The sequence below is a fragment of the Mercenaria mercenaria genome, chromosome 14, assembly GCF_021730395.1.
Source record: "Mercenaria mercenaria strain notata chromosome 14, MADL_Memer_1, whole genome shotgun sequence".
Lineage (NCBI taxonomy): Eukaryota > Metazoa > Mollusca > Bivalvia > Venerida > Veneridae > Mercenaria > Mercenaria mercenaria.
Genome location: NC_069374.1, coordinates 51,575,957 through 51,602,147, shown reverse-complemented (window position 1 = coordinate 51,602,147; position 26,191 = coordinate 51,575,957). Strand labels below are relative to the sequence as shown.

The 26,191-nt window shown below is 35.0% G+C and overlaps 1 protein-coding gene across 1 annotated transcript in view; it reads right to left on the bottom strand.

Moving 5' to 3' along the window:
* Positions 1-25,541, bottom strand: part of LOC123527489 (rootletin-like) — a 119,020-nt gene extending 93,479 nt beyond the window's left edge. Inside the window, exon 1 of the mRNA XM_053522623.1 lies at positions 24,561-25,541. Coding sequence (XP_053378598.1) covers positions 24,561-25,526 — 966 coding nt within the window. The 5' untranslated portion in view covers positions 25,527-25,541. The remainder of the gene's footprint in view (positions 1-24,560) is intronic.
* Between the last annotated feature and the right edge of the window lie 650 nt (positions 25,542-26,191).

Genomic DNA, 26,191 nt, shown 5'->3' with positions numbered 1-26,191 from the left:
TATAAATTTTTGTAACGAATAAAAAGAGACACTTATATAAAGGCAATGGCAACAAATCAAAGAATCTGCTGACAACATCATTTGAGCCGCCCCATGAGAAAACCAACATAGTGGCTTTGCGACCAGCATGGATCCAGACCAGCCTGCAAATCCGCGCAGTCTGGTCAAGATCCATGCTGTTCTCTAACAGTATCTCTAATTCCAATAGGCTTTGAAAGCGAATAGCATGGATCCTGACCAGACTGCGCGGATGCTCAGGCTGGTCTGGATCCATGCTGGTCGCAAAGCCATTATGTTGGTTTTCTCATGGCATGGCTCAATTTTAAAGCAATCCTCAGCAATTCAATTTAAACAAAATCTGTGACAATTTTCAGGAAAAACAGTTTCACTTTTATCAAAGATGTATCTAGTTGAATCTAATAGGTCACAAGTCATACAGCTAAGTTGGTTCAGTTGTGCAAATTATTTGAAGCAAAAGCTGATATACATTGTGACCAGGATATTGAAATATTATGCAAATGTTTCCTGTTCTTATTGTAAAGGCTAAAGCATGCAAGCCTTAAGGCTGATCAATGGATTTTGTTCAGTATCACTAAACAGGGATTTAATCAACATCTCAAAATTACATTGCAAGGGCTCGATGCGAAACTAGTGTATATTGAAATAGAAGCAGATAGACTAGTTACGCGTTGAGCCCTCGGAAATTTGTTGGTCATGATTCTATGAAAGCAATGGCTAGAAATGTTGTTCGGCATGACTTACACTAGAGCCAATTTAGACAATCCTATATAATAGAATAGGCTAGTCATATGTAAGTTTCCACAATAAATATCGAGTGCATTCTTGTGGTTTGGTCTGGATGCATTTGAATCAATTTAGTGAAATTTCAGCAATGATACATAATCAAGCAGTTTATATTCACTCAATTTATTCAGCTGCAGAAAAAGCTTAAAATACTTATGTGACAACAGAGCTCCAGATAACTTGTGTTTTGAAATTTGGCATAAATGCATTGAAATGTAACGGGTGTATACTGATATGCATTGAAAAAAATGGGATTTGTATCTTTTTTCTGTGTAGTGCATATATTGGTTTCTTTAGCCCTTACATTGCTTACCAGGCTAAATTTCTAAAATGGCCTGGTTCATCATTCAATTTGGGCAATACCATTTATTATTCGAAGGAGTCTTCGCTAAAATTTACTGACTGAATACTGAATAGTGCAGACCATGATCAGCCTGCACCTGTGTGCAGGCTGATCTTGGTCTGCACTGGTCGCAAAGGCAGGATCAGTTACACCAGAAGGCTCAAGATTAAATCATAAGTCACTCGCATTTCCACACACGTCCTTTATGGTTTGACATGCATCAGTTTAGATTTAGTATGTAACTTTTATTTGAATTTATGGCCAATTCATGACATAATTGGCATTTAAACTTATAGCTTACATGTATGTAAAGCATTGGCATTTGGCAGCGATGAAAATTTCATTGGAAATTTTCTCCACTATTTTGGTCTTTTGAGATAATGGGGATATTGGCAGTATGAAAAAAAATCTCTACATTTCCTAGGATTGTGTCAAATTTGTTGGACTAGCTTTTATATTTTCTGATGGCCGACTCCATATAGTTATGGCATAAGCCCATTTGTTTCAATACCTAACAAGTGTCAAACCATTTCTGGTTAATTTCAGCTGTGTAGTGATAGTAGGTTCATAGGCCACTTCCAACATCCTTGCTGTTGGGTTAACCCTTAGCGACAGGGTTAGAGTGTCCGCCTACGGATCACAAGGTCCGGGGTTCGAGCCCCAGTAGGGGACCTTGGTATTTTCTCTTCCAGGTTTACTTTAATGGTGGCGGAAGTGTTTTACAGACTCCTGCGGTGGGCATGGAGTGTCATTCTGGAGAGCTGGTAAGCTCTGAGAAGTATTAAAAAGGGGAGAAACATAGTGTGTATGTATGTATGTATGTATGTATACTGCTTGACGCCCCTTTCGGGTATAACTAGCAGGTGCGCGTCTGTGCCAGCATAAAAGTTAAAAGAATGACAGTAAGATGTCAAAAGGAAGATACTGCAAGATAAAACTGTATTAACAAGAGTAAAATCAGGATAAAAACAGGGTGTAGTCACTTAATAGTAGTGGGATGCGTTAACAGTATGTCTGAAATGTTCAGGATCAGGCTGATTAATGATCAGGGGTGGCAGTTGATTCCATAGGGTAACGGTGTATGGAAAGAAAGAGAACTTAAAAACATTAATGATTGTATGGATCTGCCTAAGGGAGTGGTCGTGCATATGACGTGTTCGTCTCAATGGCTGTACTAGATACGGAGGGATTGGAATAGCTATGTAACCATGAACAAGTGATAGCAGGTTTATAGGCCACTTCCAGCAGCCTTGCAGTTGGGTTAACCTTTTAGCAACATGGTTAGACTGTCCGCCTACTGGATCACAAGGTACGGGGTTCGAGCCCCAGTAGGGACCTTGGTATTTTCTCTCCCAGGGTTTACTTTAACACAGCATTCGTTTCTGCTCATGGATCATAACAGCATGTAAATATGTCTGAAGCTACAATTCAATGCATGTATGAAAAATGCATTAAGGAAACATTCTAAATGAACTATACCATAGGATACATAGACGATGCACCGTCCGTGTGGTCTTGGAACAACCGTTTACGTATAGGAGGGTAAATTTGTTCAGGGGAGAGAACCGATTGCTCCATCCTTTCCAACTCCCTTGCTTCTTTCTGCAGTTTTTCTTTCAAAAGTGACAAGCTAGGACTGCGAAGTCCTGGGTCTTTTACAGGGGGTGAATTTCTCCTTTCACCAAAGAAGCTCATTTTTATGCATTTTAGGTTTATTTGAGCAAAACGATGAAATATCAACTTTTTAAAGTTTTGGAAAGTTACTTCCTCGACTTTCACCGGAAATTGGTCAAAGGTGTTACGAATCAACATCCGCTATCAAAAAAATCTACATCTCGGACTGGTTGCCGGGATACCGCGTCATCATCCAAAATGAAAGTGTAAATTGGCAATTAATACGAATCTGTTGCAAGTTATATCAAATTACTCCTTTACGCACATGTAATTTAAATCGAAATGGAATATAAACACATTGTTTACCTACATTCAACAACCTCTAGGTTTTACAGAATTAAAATAACTTTAAATTTTTACAAGCATCTGTCTGGTCATACTTATGATACTAAACAAAATAATTTAACTGACAGAATCTATGTATATGTTAGGATGTTTACAGGTTTTAATGTGTACATGCATGTACATAGGTTAAAGTAAATAAAAGTTTAAATATTAACCTGGATAACACGTTCTAGTCTTTGATCCCTGTCTGTGTCCGGCCTATACGACATTTGCCTCCTTCTTTCAGAATCTTAACAATGTCCTCAACATTCACTTGAAACAATTATGGTGGCCACAACTTTGAACTAATTCATGAAAAGCGTACACACACGCATCGAAAATGGACACCGCTTTTCCTTACGTACTTCACCACCCAATAATATTTGTACATTCAATACACTATATACGTATAAAGAGACTTTGACATTGCTCTAAAAATAAACATCAAGTACGGAGAAGACCGTATTCGTAGGTCGATTTCCGATTACGGCTACCTGGCTTTCCTTCCAAATCAAGTATCAGCTTGTTAATGAACAAGCGCGCTAACCAGATATTTCAATATTAAAGTGTATCAGTCATTTCGATTGTCAAACGTTAGGTAAAAAGAGCAAACTATAATGTATGCTTTGCATATTATTTCAACAAAAACCGTTATTTGTGATTGAGAACAGACTACCCTAGAGACTGGTATCGGAAAGAAATTAATTCATTAAATATGACGACTGCAACTCATATTTCTTTTGATTGTATATGATTTTTTTTCCGGTGATATGTTCTGACCCATGTATTAGCGATTTTGATTTTTATGAGATGCAACTTTGCTTGCAAAGGACTGTCATAATCAACAGGAAGGTCTAATGTAGTGTACAGTTGTTCCAGTAATTAATAAGTGCAATTTTGTTAATCTATGAGCTTAAAGTTAAACATTTTAGCTATGTTTTCTGTTTTCCTCATGAGTAAAATGATGACCTACTCTTTGGCGAAAGTTTAAAAATCAGTTTCCAAAAAAATAAACGCTAAACTTGATATATATCTGCATGTACAATATGCTTTTATTCATTACTTTACTAGTTTTTTGACAGTGCTATGAAGCCACGAAACGGCTCTGCTGTTGTTTTCGACAAGTGAATCGTCCGAAGAATGAACAATAGAACAGCGTAAAGTTGCTTTTTTCCAGGTATATTCAAAGTTCTCTGATTGCATAACTTGGAATGGCCGTCATTGGATCATTTGTTGTTAAATGAACTGGCTGATCAGAGCTATTCCGCGGAATTAATACGTGTAACAGAAACTTTAAAAGAGGAGACATCGAAAATATAATATTTTCCGAGTTTAAAGTACAAAATATAGTATGTCGATCTTTGTATTATGCTTGTTATATGAAACTGGTAAAATATGACATGACTCAGTTTAAAGTAACTTGTTATATTTCCAAACGGATTAAGTATTTTGAACTGAGAATTGATCTGATTTTTATTAGTTGACAACGACTGTACAAATAGTGTAATACATGACCATTGTCCTGACCGTAACAAACCATTAATATTGTATACAAGTCACTTCATGGCCAGGACCACGATTGTGTAAGATCGAAATTAATTTATCATGGTAAGACCTTCGTTGCTAGAAGACGTGCTACAATCAGGACTAGGTGTGAATTACATTTGGAACGATTATTGACCACTAACCTTTTGATTTTATCTCTCCGCCAAAATTCCACTGGACCCACGTTCTAGTATCATACAAGTCCTAAATCTGCTTATATCTAACCATAATGTGTATTTCATGGTATTTATAAACTGTTGATAAAACTAGGTATAGGGAAAAACTGATAAAAACATCCAGACAGAAGTATAAGGTTTTTTATAAAAAAAAAAAAGAGAAAAAAAAACAACAACATTTGCACGTGTTTCTGATTATTTCCGTCTGAAACTGTTTGAGAAGTATTTGAAAATATTTGGTGTTTTCTTAACAAGTTATACAACATTTAATGTTGTGTTTTTTTTTCTTTTTCAAAGAAATACTACTAAAGTAAACAAAAACGTAAACCAGACATTTTGCCTATTTGCATCATTAAGTATGTGTTTTCAATAGTGGACAGTATCGTAGTACAGCAGTAGGTGCCGATTCCGTCAACCTGGGTTATGATCGACCTCACCTTCATGCCACTTGAAGACACTTAGATATATCTACGGACAACAGCACAACATCATTTGTTCTTCGCCCAAATATAGCTAAAGAATTGAAGCATCGGTCCTGTTTATGGTATCTCACTTATTTTATGCACGCTATCAAACCTATTTTCTGCCTAATACCAATGGAAGGGAAGTAACTGCGAAATTTTAATAATATTATTTGTTCTTCGCCCAAATATAGCTAAAGAATTGAAGCATCGGTCCTGTTTATGGTATCTCACTTATTTTATGCACGTTATCAAACCTATTTTCTGTCTAATACCAATGGAAGGGAAGTAACTGCGAAATTTTAATAATATTATTTGTTCTTCGCCCAAATATAGCTAAAGAATTGAAGCATCGGTCCTGTTTATGGTATCTCACTTATTTTATGCACGCTATCAAACCTATTTTCTGTCTAATACCAATGGAAGGGAAGTAACTGCGAAATTTTAATAATATTATTTCAGGTATGCAAGTGATTACATTTCTTTCTGAAAATGTTGTGCCGATAGAAAAACCAGAAAGCTTGATCATATCTGGTTGTATTCGTTATTGAAGAACTTTGATATTTCTTTGCTCTTGGAAATAAAAAAAAATCTCTTCTATGACGCATTTTTTGTATTGTTTCGAACATGTTGACAAAAATGTTTTCTTTATGATGCGATAACCATAATATGTGTTGTTGTTGTTGTTTTGCTGCCAAAATGTTCCACATTAGCCATGAGAAATGCTACATAGGCATAATAAATACACGTATATATTTCACCCAACCACGTAACAAAACGATTGTGCGTTGCCAAGTCTGCGGTCTCCTTAAATTCTTTTACTTAAGGAAATCTAAATTGTAATTTAATTTCAACAGGGCTTTTAAAAACGATACATTATTGACATATCACAAGACGTGTACATTTCGTTTAATGTAGGGTATTGTGTGACCTGATGCCCTAATGGAACTTACGAGTTTTCATAAACACCATTCGATAAAGAATATATATTTATTTTATATGAAGAAAAGTTATTTTCATTTTAAAGAGTCTTTAATCTTCAATTTTTACAGACTTTGAAATCCGTTTAAAGCCCTTAAGCTCATACTCTATGAAATTATCTTAAAATTTCCATTGTGAAAAGTGAACTTAAGTAATTGGTTTTAAACTTTTAACTGTAAAAATCGATTTGTTAAATATATAAATTTATTCAAAAGTCGTCTAATACAAATTTAGCCACACGGCTTTAAAAGAACATAAAGTAAATAAAACAACATAAAATAATGCACATTTTAGTATCTATACTTTTCAGTTAATGCGGTGCTTAACTCGTAAATGCGACGCCATTTTGAAATGTTAGGTTTGACTATTTGAATTCTTTAATTAAATGTCACTAATAGTGTTGTGATCTTCAGGCCGGTACCGACACCCGCATAATACTAGTAGTTAGAATAATAAGCATTGAGCAGAGACTAGGCTAATAGTTCGATGCTAAAAGTCTTTAGCATTAGCATCTTTGAGTATATTTTTAAAGTTAGGCTAGGTTTCTCAAGAACTACCAGAACTAACTAAACACTAGTCTTCAGCATTACGTAGAAAAATGTCGTGATTCTGGCTCTGTGTCATGTTCCACAATTCCAACTTACATTTCACAAAATTGTGTCTCTTTTTAACTTAGAACTTTCCTTGACTGTTCCATTCACTTTAACAAAAGTATGCTGCCTTTTTTCATGTTTTATACGTAGTTGATGCATAGCGTTCAACCAGTCAAAAAACCGTTCTTTCTAGTATTTGTCTGGATACTCCTAGAAAACGAATCTCGTGGATGTGGTTAATTACTTTTTACATTCGTAAAATATGTAGCATAATATTATACATCTATTTGTAATCTAGCTATATATTTTTTGTAGAAATAAAAGTGTCGGGGGTCATTAAACAAATGAAAAAGACCGAGAAAAAAATGTATGAACCTTTTAAAACATGTCGAGAATTATTATTTATGTACGGTCTTTTTAGACTTTTGTCCGACGGTATTCTTTATGTGGCGCTTTTATTTTTGTTCATGCATACAATACGTTTAAAAACAAAAACAATTATGCATTTAAATCTTCTAAAAGTGATCACTGTTATAATAATAATGAGTTAATGAGCAAATAGCACGTGCTTTTATTTGCATGTGTGCCCAAATATGCCAAGTTTGCCGTAAAACAAAACTTCATGACTGCGCATTTACAAAGTAAATAAACGATGAGATATTTTGGACAATAGAAATAGAGGTTATAAATTTTAAACATGTTCTGTGTTTACCGGATCAATACAAAAGAGATATGTATTTGCCTTTTAAGCGAAAAATACACTCAAATAAAGTCACGAATTTGCTAAAAACGGAACAGTAACAAAACTTAACTTTTAAATGTTTCTGTCCGCTGTTAACTGCTCACTGATATTGTGAATGATCAAAGATTAAAATGTTGAACAGTTTAAAACAATGATTAAATTATCAAAAAATCATACCTGTCAATCGCCTGCCAAAATTACGTTCCACTCAATGTAAAAATCAATCAGACAGTGATCGATCCCAGTCGCTCGAGTGACTTTACCCCAGCGTATAAATTAAAACAGCCGGTACCACAAGACGTTCATAGCACCTGTAGGTTATTTCCCTTTCATTACAATCACAAAAAGTTCCAGTGTTGCATACGCACAAAATGAAAAAGAACTATGAAGAAAAGCACCAAATTCGAAGATTGTTTTCCTGCCAAGTGTGAAGCTGAACAGAATGCGGTTTAAAAACTAACACTGACTTCACAGCTCCTGCATCATAAACTTGTTTTTAATCAGTATGATTTTCTAGTCTTGTTTTACTTATATTTTCTAGACTTAAAAAAAAAACGTCTGCCAGACCTTTTCAATCCATTACTGTGTTGGTCATTTGTGTTTAGAGACGGCTAGTTAGCCAGATTGTGGTTATCATTGCCATGACATAAATAAACTATAGAGGCTAGGAGACGCAAAATATAGAATAACTGACGTGAACAAGTTCGTAGTTAACAGAATCTCGTGATAGAAATCATTGTATTCTTTTAAGGCCAAAAGATGTTCTAACCCTGCTTATTTCCTATAAATATTCTAAAAGAAAATGGGTAAGTGCATTTTGACGGGGTGGGGTAGAATGTCTTGCGGCGCATGTTAAGTTCACAGAACATTAATACAGTTTACAGCCGCCATTGACCCAGACATCTTTGAAATATATTCCTCAAAGAAGTCAAAAAAAATTCTACTCAGTGGTAAGCTATGGTCACAAGAAACAAACCAACTCCTTCGTAAATTGTATCATAACGGCGGAAACAATGGAATTTCTGTTTAAAGGCGATGGAACAAGCCAACGAAACAGTGCACACGCAGGCACACGGAGCAATACTAGTATGTCGTTCTGTCGTTCTGTCGTTATGACGAGAACGAAAGAACGAGACAATTGCACAAAGAAAACAAGAGGACCATGATGGTCCTGAATCGCTCACCTCTTCCCACATGACCCAGTTTTGAGTATGACGTCGTTTTTTCTATTATTTGACATAGTGACTTAGTTTTTGAGCTCATGTGACCCAGTTTTGAACTTGACCTAGATATTATCAAGATAAAAATTCTGACCAATTTTCATGAAGATCCATTGAAAAATATGGTCTCTAGAGAGGTCAAAAGATTTTAATAATTTTAGACCTACTGACCTAGTTTTTGACCGCAGTTGACCCAGTTTCAAACTTGACCTAGATATCATCAAGGTGAACATTCAGACCAACTTTCATACAGATCCCGTGAAAAGTATGGCCTCTAGAGAGGTCACAAGGTTTTTTTTATTATTTGACCTACTGACCTAATTTTTTAGGGCACGTGACCCAGTTTCAAACTTGACCTAGATATCGTCAGAATGAACATTCTGACCAATTCTTATGGAGATCCATTCACAAGTATGGTCTCTAGAGAGGTCACAAGGTTTTTCTATTTTTAGACATAATGACCTAGTTTTTGACCGCACATAACCCTGTTTCGAACTTGACCTAGATATCATCAAGATGAACATTCAGACCAATTTTCATACAGATCCCATGAAAAATATGGCCTTTAGAGAGGTCACAAGGTTTTTCTAATATTTGACCTACTGACCTAGTTTTTGATGGCACGTGACCCATTTTCAAACTTGACCTATATATCATCAAGATGAACATTCAGACCAATTTTCATATAGATCCCATGAAAAATATGACCTCTAGAGAGGTCACAAGGTTTTTCTATTATTTGACCTACTGACCTAGTTTTTGACCGCACATGACCCACTTTCAGACTTGAGCTAGATATTATCAAGGTGAACATTCTGACCAATTTTCATGAAGATCTCATGAAATATGTGGCCTCTAGAGAGGTCACAAGGTTTTTCTATTTTTAGACCTACTGACCTAGATTTTGACCGCACATGACCCAGTTTCGAACATGACCTAGATATCATCAAGATAAACATTCAGACAAACTTTCATACAGATCCCATGAAAAATATGGCCTCTAGATGCATTGAGTGAACTGAAAGCGATCACAAAAGCTCACCTTGCCACTTTGTGACAGGTGAGCTAAAAAAGAAAAATATCGTTTGTGTAATGCTTCTTTTTCTCCGAAAGAAACTTATGACGTATAAGATAAATGACGTAGTATTGCTGGCAATATGCAGATTTATTCGAGGCGCACTAGGGAAGAATTACACAGGTGTAGATACACAATCAGCCGATAGAAGATAGACATCTTGACGTACATTACGCTAGAATTAAACTTTACTTTTTGAAATATATGTTTAAAAATGCTTAATTGCTTATCATTTCATCAACCTATCTGTTTTTTTAATTATAATTTTGCTGTTTAGGCCTATATGAAAGCATCTCTTTTTAAACCTGTGACTTACTCTTGATCCGAAGGCTGCTAATTTAGATTTCTTTAAAAGCGAAATCGGATCGCGAACACATTCTCTCTGTTTATTAAATTATTATTATCATCATTATTATTATAATTATTATGTCAGATTTATATTTGACTCAGAGAGAAGTCATAGAGCGTAGAATATTGTTATTTATAACCGCCGATTTCAATTATGAAATATATCCCCGAACTATCATTTTATCAACTTTTATTGTCCACCGGAGCTACGATGTCCAGAAACAGATCTAAACATTCAAATACTATTTTCAGATCATTCATGAATAATTAACGGTAATGTGAGCTGAAACTTTTTTCCGTTAAAGTTTTACTTTACTCTTACATTATTCTTAAAACTGCCAGTCAGGGTTTTTAACAAAGGTTTGATATTTTCTTTTTGTTCCTGTTCATTATTTTTATATATCGTACATTTCTGTCGTCGCAAGTGTTACGTCACTTCAGTTTTCTGCTGGATTAAACGAGCACAGATTAATTATTGTCTCTGGCACAAAGTCTTGTTGATAAAGTCCACGGAGACCAATTAATAATTCTTTTTTTGTCGGCCTGTGCTCACACGTGTATCATAATTGGCACGTGACGAGGCGCGCGATCGAAGAAAATATAATAGAATGTCCAAAATGATAAGCAGAAAGTGTAACATAGGCGTAGGAGAAGCGGGACCTGAAGGACACCTACAAATATGGTGTACAGCACGTATTTTGTTTGTCCCCCCCCCCCTCCACCACTCCCCGTCGTTCCCCGCACTTTTAATTAAAACAAGAAGTTTTTCCATAGAAGTAACAGAAAAGTCCATTTGAGAGAGCATTTACATAAGAATTTGATGCAACGCAAATAGTCCAAAGATTATAGAAACATACTGTTCTAATGTAATGAACTTAGAGAGAGAGAGATTTAACATAACTATGCATACCGAACCTGAACCTGAAAAAAACAGAATGCTTTATAGCTGACGAAGGTTTTCATATATACGCCGAAACCTAAACCGAAATAAAAGCATGCACGTCGGGGGCCTAAATCGGGCTGAAGATGATTAAAAAGGACAGTTTTGCTCATGCAAAATGTATGTCAAATAATCATACAGGCTTTTTGCCGTGCAGTTCCCGGGAATTAATATCTCTATGTATATGTACTTGTTATGTGTTTTATGTTATCCGTTCCTAATTTTGGGGGGAAAAGTGCACGTGTTTTTATTGCGCTTCACCGGTTCATTAGCATAAAGTTTCATGTTGCCGTCATGGTTTTTTTATCAACAGAAACGATTCTGATTTTATTATAGAACGTTATCTTGAATTATTCTGTAAGTTTACCAAATGAAAATGTGCGATTCTGAGCGTGAATGAATTTCGTTTCTGTACGACGGTGACTATATGTTTATGAAAATTTTCTTGTGGAAAATTTTAATATTTTGATTATGCGTTAAACTTCAAAAAGGACGACAAGTTGAATCACAAAAAGACTTTTCACTTATTCTGGCGGACAAAAAATTATTTGCCAGCTGAACAATGTTTAATATATCCCTGTACATCTCGTAGTCTTACAAGCTCATATACTCTCCGTTTTTGAGGGCAAACATGTGCAAGATACGGATCGAAATGGATATGATTATCCAATGTTGCTATTAAATGTTATTTTAATAATAACAATACAAAACGTTAAATTGTTACCTTTGAAAAAGAGGCTATTGTCCGTTCTACATTTTTTATCCACAGTGGTGACTAAAGGATTTTACATGCAACATAATTATGGAGTCTTAAAGAAAAAATCTTTTTAAGTTATTATTTTTCTGCATGTTTTCCGAATACTCACTGGTCAGAGTTTAAAATTTGGTGTTTCAGTGGAACATTTACATAAACTGATATTTCTTTGTTAGATCTGGGTCCTAAATATAACTTAAAAATACAGAAATATTAACAAGATTATTTAGGAAAACCCGATATTTGTAATTCTAAACGGTCACGATGGTTTTTGTATGTATGAATTTATTTTAACGCAAATATTTCGAGTTGTAGACATCTAACCCTTTTATGTTTAAAATAGTTTTTTTCCTTGCCCTGTCCGTTCAAATTCAGTAATGCTACGTGTTGAAAGGGAATATCCTGACGGACTCCGAAGTTTAGTTCTCACTTTTATTAACTAAATCCATAAAGATACTTCCGAGAGGTAATATCTATTTAGGTCACATCCACTGAAGTCAAGTTATATATAATTTTCTTTCAACGACAGAAAACATGACATAAGGAAAATGCCCATGTGTTACTAAAATATCGAGACGTTCGCACGCACATTTGTTTTTCTTTTTAGAATGTCCTTGTTCTTTTGTATTTGTTTCTTTCTATTTTCTTATTTATTTATTTATTTTCATGTTGAGGTGGCCTGAATTTCCCCAAGAATTAACATATTATGATAACAAAAACAGTCTTTTCAAATATTAACTCGGGCGTTTTGAGTTAACCCCTAGTTTATTGCGCTACGGGCGCCGCCATATTGGAAAGTCGGCGTAACGTCATATAGCATTACGGTCTATGGGGAAAAAAGAAAAATCCAAGATTATATCTTTAAAATACACTTTATTGAAAAAATGAAAAAAAGGTCTAGAGATATTGATGTATGGTATATAAATATGGTTTTTTGGACGATTTTACCGATACTGATAATTCAGAAACGAGGTAAACGCAATAGGTGGAACAGACTTTAAAACAGTTTATGTCATAATTTTAAACCCTAAGACATATGCGTGCCCGGTTCTAAGATATGTGCTCCACCCTTAACTGAATTTGTTGTAAAGTGATCACTTTCGTATGTAGTGAAGTGACCTTTTTTTTTTCGTTTTCCCCGCACTATGACGTTTTTGTAAACTTGAACTTAATTGGTTTATACTGTGTTGTCCAATCATATCGCTTGTTACATCAGCATTTTAACGAAGGTAAACAAATGGCCGACGTCCCAAATGTTGCACTTCGTGTTAGCCAGGTATTTCATTATTTATCATTTCGTAAGGCATAATTTTTATATTGGATTTTTTTCAATTGATATGGCGTCCTTCAGATTATGAAGATTATAAAGAATGTTTTTCGCTAACTACACAGACACTTAGACAAAACTGTACTTTTACGGTGCGGAAGAAAAAATATTCCCTGCAGATAGGTCCTACCAAAGCGTTTGATTTCCAAAATAGCGAATAATGATCAGTATTTATAGAATGCTGGGGCCAAAAGATGTCAGTCAGCATCATGTAGACAAGCTTAATGTCGGCAAGTGGCTGCTTTTAAATTTCTGACATTTTGCAGCCACCCAGGGACAATCAGCCTGAGCAAAGAAGTCTTAAATACACATATTGGTAACATCCGCTTATCTCTCGTAAGGACATGTCAAATCAATATTTATTTAAATATCTCCGACAATAAATAAATATTGATTTGACATGTCAGCTCGTTCCCTTATTGAAGTAGCAAATTTGAAGCATACCGACTAGATCAATCTTGAATGATCAAATCAACAGATGCCTATTAAAGTGTAACACTGGCGCAAACTGGCATAATAAACCAGGGCACGAGACAACTTTGGGGACAGGTACCCATAGTCCATACCCTCAGGAAGGGGAATTTTTCGTCGTTTTAAGACAAAAAGGGAATTTCAAAGTTTTTGGTCATATATATGTTACTACTTTTCACACTTATTAATGATGTTATCAATAATTTCTAGCTAATGTAACTTTATTGCAGCATTCTTCCTTTCAGGCACTATAATATAACTTGAAAGTGAGTGCATACCTAGATGTGTCAAACAACCTATTATCAGGGGAATTTTCTTCAGAGAAAGGGGAGAAAACATATTATATTAATAGGGGAATGGGGCCCATATTCAGCCCCAAAAACGGCCAAACAAGTGCCCTGTAAACCGAATCAGGTCCAATTTTCAAACGAAAACTGTTGATTTCTCAGATTTCCAATCATAAATTCATTCCTTTCCCATTTGTAAAAAATACTAATAAGATTAAAAAGGATCATTATAAACCAGGCCTTTTTTTCATCAATTTGGGAATGCCACTGACACCAGTGGAATTGGGAAAAAGCTGTCGGAAATTGTCTTAATTGGGAAAATTTGCAAATTACCAAAAATCTATATAAATGTGATAAATGTGTTTTTGTGTGAAATATTAATAAATTGCATTTCAGTAATTGTTCACAGTATTATAATTTACATAAATATACAGTCATACAAATTAGCAAAACTATCTTAAAACAGCAAAAACCCTAAAAGGTATAATCATTTGGGAATTTTAAATTCAACTTTGGGAATAAACATACTTTTTGGAATTGGGATTACCTCCTTTTACCGGAGGTAGATTTATAGGGAAAAAAAGCCCTGTAAACAAAGGTCTAATAGAAAGTTTTTCAAGACAAAAACTTTTATCCTTCTACTGTCTGTTTCATACACCGGTAAAACGAGATCTCATTCAGTTCCCACATGATGTTGGCGAGATTGGCTCTTTATGCCTTTCAAGTTGCTGATCTGTTTATTTTTATAGCTCTTTGGCCTGTAATACCAATAGTGATATCCAAGAACAACTGTAACAAAATTTGTTACTTATTTAACATTTTTTATAGCTTTTTGGCCTGTGATATCAAATAGTGATATCCAAGAACAACTATAACAAATTTTGTTACTTATTTAACATAATATGTTAAATACGAATTTTATAGTGAAAAACTATTACCAGTTTCATTTGGATATGGCAGACAGTATGTGGCGATCGAGTACACTTAAAGAGACACAGTAAACGCAGATTAATGCAAGGGCATGATAAAAATTAATTTAGATAATAATATACATGATACTTACCAAAATAAATAAATAGTGAATTTCAGCAGCTTTATGCATAGAAATAAAATTCCAGTTCCCTAGCCTATGCATGGTACTTTGGTTAGGGAACCGATTCTGGTTCTGTAGCCACTGCCTATATAATAATTTAGAAAAAAAACTTGTTGTTGTCTATTCCAGCTTGATGCTGCAGAACTTGATGGTGAAATTGTCTCATTGACAAAGCTACAGTTTTCTAAACTCTTCAAATACCAACAGGTAAGTTTTTCAACTTTTGAAATAATTTGTATAATTGTGTGAAAAATTAATGTTCTCACCACTTCAATTTAGAGTCAAAGATTTCAATGTGCCATGTTATATTATCCTCAAACCCAGGGGCAATCAGCCTGTGTATTAAATACATGTAGTGATATCCAAGAACGACTATAACAAATTTTGTAACTTATGTTAGATACATGAATTTCATAGTGAAAAACTATTGCCAGTTTTAAACGTCTGTGCAAAACCTATTTCATTTACTGATGCAAGGGCTTTTATTACGATTAATAAATTATTGCAGTGATGCATTTTGAATGATGATGGAAAATTGAAAGGTTTCCATGTATAGCTTTATTTGATCACATTGACAGAATTTACGCAATTTTCACAGTCTGTGAAATTAGCACTTGTTCTGTTGTATGGGACAAGTAATTATTGTTTCAGACAAGTAACTTCTGCAGGAATTATGAATAGAGTATTAAAGGAAAGCCTTCCGCTTTTGCCAATTCGGACAAAAACCGTAGTTTCAGACCTTAAATTCACGGCTATGATTGCAAATCTTCACACTTCTAAAGTGTGCACTGTGTAATATTCTTATACAGGCTTCCTACCTCCACTTTGTTACCTTTCTTTAACTTTTTATATGCCTGTTTGGCGGGCAGGCGGTGTCCACAGACTTTGTCCAGAGCATGTATTCTTCATGCATGAAGGGATTTTGATGTAACTTGGCACAAATGTTCAACACCATGAGACGGAGTGTCATGCGCAAGAACCAGGTCCCTAGGTCTAAGGTCAAGGTCACACTTAGAGGCCAAAGGTCAGGTACAAGAATGACATTGTTTGGAGCATTTCTTCTTCATGCATGGAGGGATTTTGATGTACCTTGGCACAATTGTACACCGTCATGAGAATTTTTTTGTAACTTTTTTTATAATTGACAGTAGGGAAAAACCAAGACCACTTTTCTGTGGTACAACATAGATGTTACTTTCAAATGTTAGGTGTATTTTAAGGTATCTTTTTTGTGGACTTATTACAATCATTACTACACAACCACAGAATTAAAATTCCATTTTCAGATACAGGTGCTAGTGTAAAGAAATTTGCTATGACGGGTGTATATTGTGACATTCTAGCACTCTTGTTGTATCTAATATAAAAACTTAATTTTCATTTCCAGACAAATTTCCTTGCCAACTTTGAACCAGAGATAAATGCAGGCATCAAGTTTCTAATATGGAAGGTAAGAATTCATTCAGTGTATCATATAGCTGACTTGTATATGTGTGGTTCTTTTGTGGTGCTGACAGCAAGCTTGTGTTTTTTTTGGGTTTTTTACTATTAAACTTCTGTTGCTGAATTTTGTCCGATGAACATACTTGGTTTGAATACCTTGCTAACAAACAAACAACTAGGGTTGTGTTGTAAGAAAATTGTGTTGTATGCTTTACTTATAAACTCATGTTGCTGACAGCAAGGTTGTGTTTTGTCAGAACAAGATAACTGCTGACAAACTCGTGTTGCTGACAGCAATGTTGTTTTGTCAGAACAAGAGGATTGTGTTGTATGCTTTGCTGACAAACTCATGTTGCTGACAGCAAGGCTGTGTTTTGTCAGAACAAGATAACTTTGCTGACAAACTCATGTTGCTGACAGCAATGTTGTGTTTTGTCAGATCAAGAGAACTTTGCTAACAAACTCATGTTGCTGACAGCAATGTTGTGTTTTGTCAGATCAAGAGAATTGTGTAGTATGCTTTGCTGACAAACTTATGTTGCTGACAGCAGTTTTGTCTAGTATTTCTTACCAGATTTGTGCTGACAGGAAGGTAGTATTAATTATTCTGACCAATTTGATGAAATCATTCGAGGTAAGGTACTTTTCAAAACACAAAAGGTAATTTATAAGTTAATGTAATGTCAATCCCTTCTGCTTGGTTTAACAAAACAACAACACAAAGTGACGTAACCTCCTTCGCACTTCTCGGGAAAGTTCTGCATAAGTTGAAGTAGGCAGAGGTTAAATTATGTCATCTTGTATTTAAGTCAAGTTGACAAGCTTACAAAATGTCAACAGACTGATAATGGTAATGATGAAAAATCGGGTGGCTTGAATTTCGCTTTGATGTCAGATTTAAGTGAAGCGGGGAGCTCCAGAGCGACTATTTTGCTCAAGTCACCTCCTAGCTCAAGCCCTGCCAATAAATTTGTGTTTTACAGCAGTCTCCACAGAGAGGCTTATGTGTGTGTTGACAACACAGGCCACAACTTTCTAACAGCAAGCCTGTGTTGTTTATCTGATCATCAAATTTGTGCAGTTATTAGATTATTTTACCAAATAAAAAAATATACAATCATGTTGTGTGACTGTTAAACATAATTTGTTAAAAATAGAAGCAAGCTGTCATTATTTGCAACAACAGTGTTTCAGTAATAGGGTTAGTAATGCTTAGCCTTTGTCAACAATTTTTCCTCGACTTTTTCAGTAGTTTGAATTGAGTTATTTCCCTTTAACTGATAAGGCTTTGCTAAACTGTTAGATGCAATTGTAGTAGTTCTAATTTTTGCTATTCAGGTGAAATTAATAACTAGATTGATTAAGTAAAAAGCTGCGTTCATTAGTATTCTTCAGCAAATGAAAAACTGTCAGTAATATAGAAATTAATTCTTATGTAACATTGAAATAGTCATTCATGCTCTATTATGCAACCGGAATATTTTCTTAATTTACCATATATCATTGTAATATCCTGTCTTTTCTTCAAATATATGCATATAACGTCAGAAAGTTACTGTAATTTTCTTTCTTTTCTTTTCACCTTTCATTAATTTGATCACAGAATAAATATCAATACTTATTTAAAGGAAGCCTTTAACTGCCGCAGTTATACCAATCTTGCAATTTCCTTGTTAGTGCTGTTTTTATTCTTTATTTATTGTTTGAGGTTTCTATACAGGGACATTGAACCAATTGTAAAAAGATTTGATTAGTTATTGATCACCAGTTCCAATTAATTTATGTTTTTTGCTCTAGGGACTCGCTGTTTTATTTAAGCCACATGAAAAAAAAAAGAAAACTTGGTTCTTTTGCATTTAGGTAAGGTTTAAGTTGATTAGAAAATTAATGAGAAAAGGAAAAAAAAAATTTATTCACAAACAAGTTTGAATATTACTGTGTAAATGTTGTTGCTGCCAATATTGGCAACTAAGTTAAACATGATTACTTGTAAAATTTGAGTATGGCTTCTGGGTGCAACTTTAAGTTATTTGAAAGTCGGTTGCTGACAGCAAGTTTGAGTTGGGACAATTACGCTAATGTGTTGTATATTTATGTGAGTTGTTGGGGCCACCACGGTTGAGTGTGTACAAGTCGCCACATTCATATCATTTGCCCCTTCATCCCTATATTTGAAATAACACTCTGGTTGTAAGAAATTGCTATGAAATGGCAGTATGCTTGACATAAGCTTTACCAAAATTTTATAACTTGGCTTATTTTATAAACTGCAAGTCGAAGATGTGGAACCTGGCTCAGAATGGTCATTTTATGATGTCTGAGACTTATGAAGAGTTAAAAAGCATTCAGTACAATATCATGTGATAAACCTGCTAACATGCATTTCTTAAGTGATAAAAGTGAGAATGAAAGCTCTACTAATTGAAAAAAAATCAAATAGTTGAGCCAAAAGCTAACAAAGGAAATGTATGCTGACTCGGCAGAAATTTTTTTTCCAATGTTTATGCGTTTTTGATCGATATTCAATACTAAAACATCAACAGTTACATTTAAATTTTTTTATATTGTTGACCACATAGTGATTTGATTATGGCCAATGAAAATAGATGAAATTTGAACAGCTAGTTATGTACATTTATGTTGTTGTCCGAATAAATTTGTTCAGAAATGTGAACTGAAGTCAAAAGGTTCATTTGGTACTTTTTACTGACTTTCTCATAATAAAAAGAATTCAAATGATTATTGTTTAAATGAAACACAATGTCATGCATCTTACTAGCTTTCAGTGAAACAACAAGATTGCTTGAAAGTTTTGAAACTTAATGTGTCTCAAGTAGAACAGAGGTGCAACAATAAATTAAAATATTAAGGCAATATAAAATCATTAGAATTTAAGTGGCACATGTTATCTTAATAAAGTTGTTAATATTTGTAAGCAAAAAAAACCAAACAAAATGAAGATATGCAACAGTTCTTTGAAAATGGTTAGTTATCAAAGGCACTGAACTATTTGAAAGTAAAGCCCTTTATGCATCCTTTTTTCTGGAATTCAAATGCACAGATCAAAAAATTGATATTCATTTTCTAGGGTACTTTTTGTGTTTTATATATGCTGTTCAGATTTCATACTAAACAACTCTTCCTTTTGTGATTTAGTGTTATTTGAATTTAAAAAAAAAAAATAATTATGGACCTAGCCATTAACCCTTATTATGCTGGACATGATTGATTCTGCCTTTGCAACCAGTGTAGATCATGATCAGGCTGCACATCCATGCAGTCTGATCAAGATCTGCACTGTTCTCCATTCAGTCAGATTTTTTTTGATATGCACCCCACTTAACAGTTGATGGTACTGTCCGAATTGAAAGATGGGTAAGTTCATTTTAGAAATTAAGCGGGGTAGGTGTTAAGCAATTATCAGGAGTATCACAACAGTCCGTTAGGCAATATCAGTAATATTGTACTATTGGTAGCAGCTAGTAATTCTCAGTAGCCATATAGTAAAAAGGTTATAAAAATAGTAAATTAATTTCCCTTTATAAAAGCAGTCAGATTAGAAAACAAGATGAATTTAGTAATTCCACATTGTCAGTATATATAGCATTTTCACTGATTCTTGGTTTAAAGGGCACCACTCCCAAGTTCCATCAATTCTGCATGTTATTGTTAAAAGAGTAAGTAGTTCAAGATTGTTAAAAATTATTTTTGATTAGTTCTGACAAAAAATCATGTAGTGACAGTCCAACTCTCCATAGATGCATCTTCAGTCTTTTGTATCAAAACATAAAATGGAGTACTTAAAATAACAGAATCTTTAATTTATACTAATATATTGAAGCTCAATAAAAATTTGTGATGAAAAATTCAAGCAAATCGAAACATTCTAAAGTTACTTCCAGGAAAAGGTAGTACTGTGAGTGTGTCATGTAAGAAAGTGTGGTCATGACCCAAGAGACATTCAAACCCGTGACCGTTAGCTTATGCAGCCGACACCTCAACCATTAGACGCACTGCTCAGAATCTTTCACAGCAGTTGTCTATTTGAGCCGCACTGTGAGAAAACCAACATGATAGTGCATTCGCGACCAGCATGGATCCAGACTAGGCAGCGCATCCGCGCAGTCTTGTCAGGATCCATGCTGTTCGCTTTCAGACCTTATTGCAATTAGAGAAACTGTAAGTGAACAGCATGGATCCTGACCAGACTGTGCGGATGCGCTGGCTGGTCTGGATCCATGCTGGTCACAAATGCACTATGTTGGTTTTCTCATGGTGCAGCTTTTAACTTGAACCTGTTCAATTGCATGCTTTGGGTAATTGCAGGGAGTGTAATGATGTTGATTTCAAAAGATGTAGTATCTGCAGCAGCAGCAAATCATTTGGATATAATTGAAATTTCAAGTTTGCAACTGTCACAAAGCTTTGATCAATACCTTAATATAGTTCAGAAAATATGGTGAACAAAAACAAATCAATGAATAAACTGTACTTTTTCTTTACGAACACACAAATTTACATGTACGAAGAAAATAGTATTATGAAGTCTTCCCATTTACTTAAATTACTATGAAACATGTTGGTTAATTATTAATTAACACAATCACGTATATTAATTAGATTGATATCCGGCATTAGCTTGGTGTGAGCTTATTTAAAGTACATGTATATAGGATTGCCCAGAATGTGGACTAATCATTCAGACAATTCACTATTTGAGCCATGCCATGAGAAAACCAACATAGTGGGTTTGGGACCAGCATGGATCCAGACCAGCCTGTGCATCCACGCAGTCAGGTCAGGATCCATGCTGTTCACTTTTAAAGCCTATTGGAGAAACTGTTAGCGAACAGCATGGATCCGGACCAGACTGAGCGGATGCGCAGGCTGGTCTGGATCCATGCTGGTCCCAAACCCACTATGTTGGTTTTCTCATATGGCACGGCTCATTTATATGAGAATATACTTTAACTTGGTATATGATTTTCAGAACCGGATATTAACCGTTTACCGTTATTAAAGAATATCAAAATGCAGAAGTATTTGGTAAACAAATAACATTTTTACCAACAATCTATACCTGCCCATTGCATGTTCCGCCATTCAGTCCCTTATGATGGATACTTTAAATATTCTGAAAAAGTTGTTCCCCTTTAAAAATGAATGCCATTTGTAAAGAAATAGAAATAAACAATTGCTGAAAACAGTGTTCCATTAGTAATATGAAATTTGAACACTGGGGCATTATTGTAAATGCATCAAAATGAAGATAATTATGTAACAGTTCTGTGAAAATGGTGAGTTTCTAAAGGTGCATGACTGTCAGAACTTGTGGCCCCATTATGCAGTCTTTTTCTGGAATTCCATGTGTATATCAGTATACTGACACTTGTTTTGTAGTGTTATAATATACATGTTTTATATGCTGTTCAATTTTCATGTGAAACAACCCTTCCTTTCTATGATTTGGTGGTGTTTGAATTTTTTTTCTCAAAATATAAGGCTAAGTATTAAAGCCCTGAAAAAATTTCAACATTTTTTAGTGCTTTTAAACTTGAATCCAACTTCTTACAGTTGTAGCTCTACTTTAATCATGGTATTCACTTACAACCTAAATTAAAAAAAGGAAAATATTTGGGAAGGGTACATTTATTAAAGGGAGGGCGTCAGTTACAGAATATATGATAGTTTGAATTTAAAGACTGCACATGTGCATTTGATTTTTTAATCCCCTGCCGTGGCGGAGGGATTATAGGAATGGTTGCGTTCATCCTTCCGTCCGTAACAAAATCGTGTCCGGTCCATATCTCCTAAACCCCTTGAAGGATTTTCATGAAACTTGGGTCAAATGATCACCTCATCAAGATGATGTGCAGAACCCATGAGTCAGCCTTGTCGGTTCAAGGTCAAGGTCACAACTCAAGGTCAAAGGTTTGAGCCTGCCATTTTGTGTCCGCTCTATATCTCCTAAACCCCTTAAAGGAATTTTATAAAACTTGGGTCAAATGATCACCTCATCAAGACGATGTGCAGAACCCATGAGTCAGCCATGCCGGCTCAAGGTCAAGGTCACAACTCAAGGTCAAAGGTTTGAGCCTTCCATTTTGTGTCCGCTCTATATCTCTTAAACCCCTTGAAGGAATTTTATAAAACATGGGTCAAATGATCACCTCATCAAGATGATATGCAGAACCCATGAGTCAGTCATGCCGGCTCAAGGTCAAGGTCACAACTTGTGGTCAAAGGTTTGAACCTTCCATTTTGTGTCCGCTGTATATCTCCTAAACCCCTTGAAGGATTTTCATCAAACTTGGGTCAAACGATCACCTCATCAAGGCGATGTGCAGAACTTATGAGTCAGCCATGTCGTCTCAAGGTCAAGGTCACAACTGAAGGTCAAAGGTTTGAGCCTTCCATTTCGTGTCCGCTCTATATCTCCTAAACCCCTTGAAGGAATTTTATAAAACTTGGGTCAAATGATTACCTCATCAGAACGATGTGCAGAAATTATGAGTCAACCATGCCAGCTCAAGGTCAAGGTCACAACTAAGGGTCGAAGGTTTAAGCCTTCCATTTGGTGTCCACTCTGTATCTCCTTAACCCCTTGAAGGATTTTCATCAAACTTGGGTCAAATGATCACCTCATCAAGAACTTATGAGTCAGCCATGTCAACTCAAGGTCAAGGTCACAACTGAAGGTCAAAGGTTTCAGCTCTGTATCTCCTAAACCCCTTGAAGGATTTTCATGAAACTTTGGTCAAATGATCACCTCATCAAGACGTTGTGCAGAATTCATGAGTCAGCCATGTCAGTTCAAGGTCAAGGTCACAGCTAAAATCAAAGGTTTTACCCTTTCACTATCCATTGCAGTGGCGGGGGATTTAGCAGTCTTTCAGACTGCCTTGTCAGAATTACATTTGTCCTTGACAATTTAAAGACAAATTCCATTTTGTAAAATTTAATTTGTCTTTGTTCAATCAAAAGATTACTTCAATGTAAGGTTTGTCTGTCCTTGAAAATTTTAAAGACAAAATATTTCATTATTTTAGTTGTCCCTCAGTTTAGTTGTGTTCAAAATTTCAGAGACAGATAATTTGATTTGGTACAGTTTTAATTATCATCACATTTAAAAACGGACAGTATCATTTTGTAATTTTTAACTGTTGCACTTGAATTCAAATACAAATAATTTCATTTTCTAAAATTTTAGTTATCCTTGAATCCAAACAGTTTGTAAAATTTTAGAGGACCTGGTTGTCCTTGTAAAATTTTACCTGTCCTTGAAAAAAAAAATAACTAAGACGATCAATTTGATATTGACAAAATGTTAGTTGTCCTTGAATTCAAATGCTTTGAATTTAAAGACAAATGAATTTTGAATACCTGATCAGACAACTGTTTGTTAAAGCAAATTGCTTCTGGTATTGATTTGGGTGTTAATTGTGAGCTGTGCCTCTGTGTATTTGTCCACCTACTCCTAGTGTTATTGATACTTTGTTGTTGCTCAGAAATGTTACAATTTATTCTCTCATTTAAGATTGATTGCCTCATGCAAAGAAATTTTGAGATATTCAATATTCTTTATTGTTTAAACATTTCAGCATGCTTACTCGTTTTTTCTGATCAGAGTCAGTTTCAGTCAGTAAACCTGTAAATTTGGTATTTTCACTTTCATTTTGAAAATTCACTGAAAATCAATCACAAAATCACAGAATACCAGTCTAAATTTTTTCAGTTAAATTGTTGACTTGTTTTTAGTTGTAAAGTATTGTATTGATAGTAGTATTATAGTATATCCTTAAGATATTTGGATCTTGTTCAAGAATTCTTTTTACCATAGCTTATTTAAGACAATAAGTGGATAAGAATATTTTTTTGGCAATTATCATGCACTTGGTCTAAGTGGGCATAATATTTGAAGTGCTGAATAATTATTTTTGGTAGACTGAATAACCTTACTTGTTCATTTTCCACGTACATTCCAGCAAGCGGGGAGGACTTCAAGAATGGGGCATAACTTCTGACCCCTCTTGCTGGTAGGTAGGTCAGGGAAGGATCCTCTGGTCTGTGAGGTGGTGGCCTCGGCCTTGTGTACTTTGACCTCAAGCTGTCGTATCGGCTGTAGCCAGGTTCATTGCTGGATTCTGTCTCGGCAATATTAGGTTCAGTTATGTCGCTTACCACTGATTCTCTGTCATAAACAGCATTAAGTATATCATCAGTGTCTGCAGATCTGTTTGGTGTACTAGATGGAACTGTTGTCGCTATATTGTAAGCTCCGTTTGCAATATTGTAAGCTCCATTCGGTACTAAAACAGCGCCTCTGTTCTGCATAACTGTTGGAAACTCCATGTAATGATCCATTGACACATTCAACTCATTGTCATCACTTACACTGTTAACATTCTCTTCACTTGCATCATCCTTTCCTTCCTCTTCTTTGTCAAGAATTTCTCGATCAGATGCAGGATCTTGCATCACAATTTCAGATATATCTGTATCACTCACAACCTCTTTCAGATTAGATTTGGTAAGTTTGTTCTCCAACTCTATTCTATCACTATCGTCTTCGTCACTAATTATTGGGTCATCAGCTGACTGCAAGGTGTCATGTTGACCGATGTGACCTAGGTCAGTTTCTTTCTGTTCAGAATATTGTTTCTCACTGATAGTTGAACTTTCTGAATCCTCAGTGGAAAAACTTAGATTTTTTTTATTTTCATCATTATCTTCTTGGGGAACTTTTTGATCTTTTTCTGTGTTTCCATTTAGTTTTTCCAAAACCATCAATGGCTCACCACTCCCTCCACTTTCTTCATCTTGAGACACAACCCCTTCCAGAACCTCTTCAATTTCTTCACTTTCTTCATCCTCTGACCCTTGACCTTTGTCACTGTCATTTGTATCCTCTTTGTCTTTATCCATGTTTTTGTAGGAAAAAAATGAAGTTATCCAAATGCTTTCATCTTCTGCACATTTAAAAAGCAATACGTTATTATTCCATGTCAAATTGATTTAAAGGTAATTCAATGGAGGACTCAAGAGGAGATTTTCAATACTTCCAATTTTTGATAATGTAATCTGTATTTACATGCTTAGTCAGGCAAACAGTTCAAGTGCGCTCATCATGTATATACAATGTCAATTTGTTTTGTAGGTATTCTCACCTGGATAAACTCTTTAGATAACCAGTCTTGATAATCATTCAATAAATTTTGCAAACACTGCACCAGTCTGATATTCAAATTTTTTAAAAAGCTGCTCTGTGGCAGAAGGCCAGATTTTTAACTCCCTATCAGTACGTCCTTCAGTCTCAATATATATTACCTTTACAAAATATTGATTAGCAGTCGTTAATCTCGACTCCTATCTTTTACAATAGCTCGCAGGACGTGTAACAGCCCCATACATGTAGCAATTGTTCATAGGAATTGATAGATTTCCTTATATTGGCTCAACAGGGATAAAACCAAACAGCAAATACAATTACCTCTATCTTAATTAGAGCAACACGTTGTGAGTACAAGAGTCCCGGGTCAATACATTGTATTGGTTCAGATGCCCTCTATTTAAGGTGTAACTCTGTATCT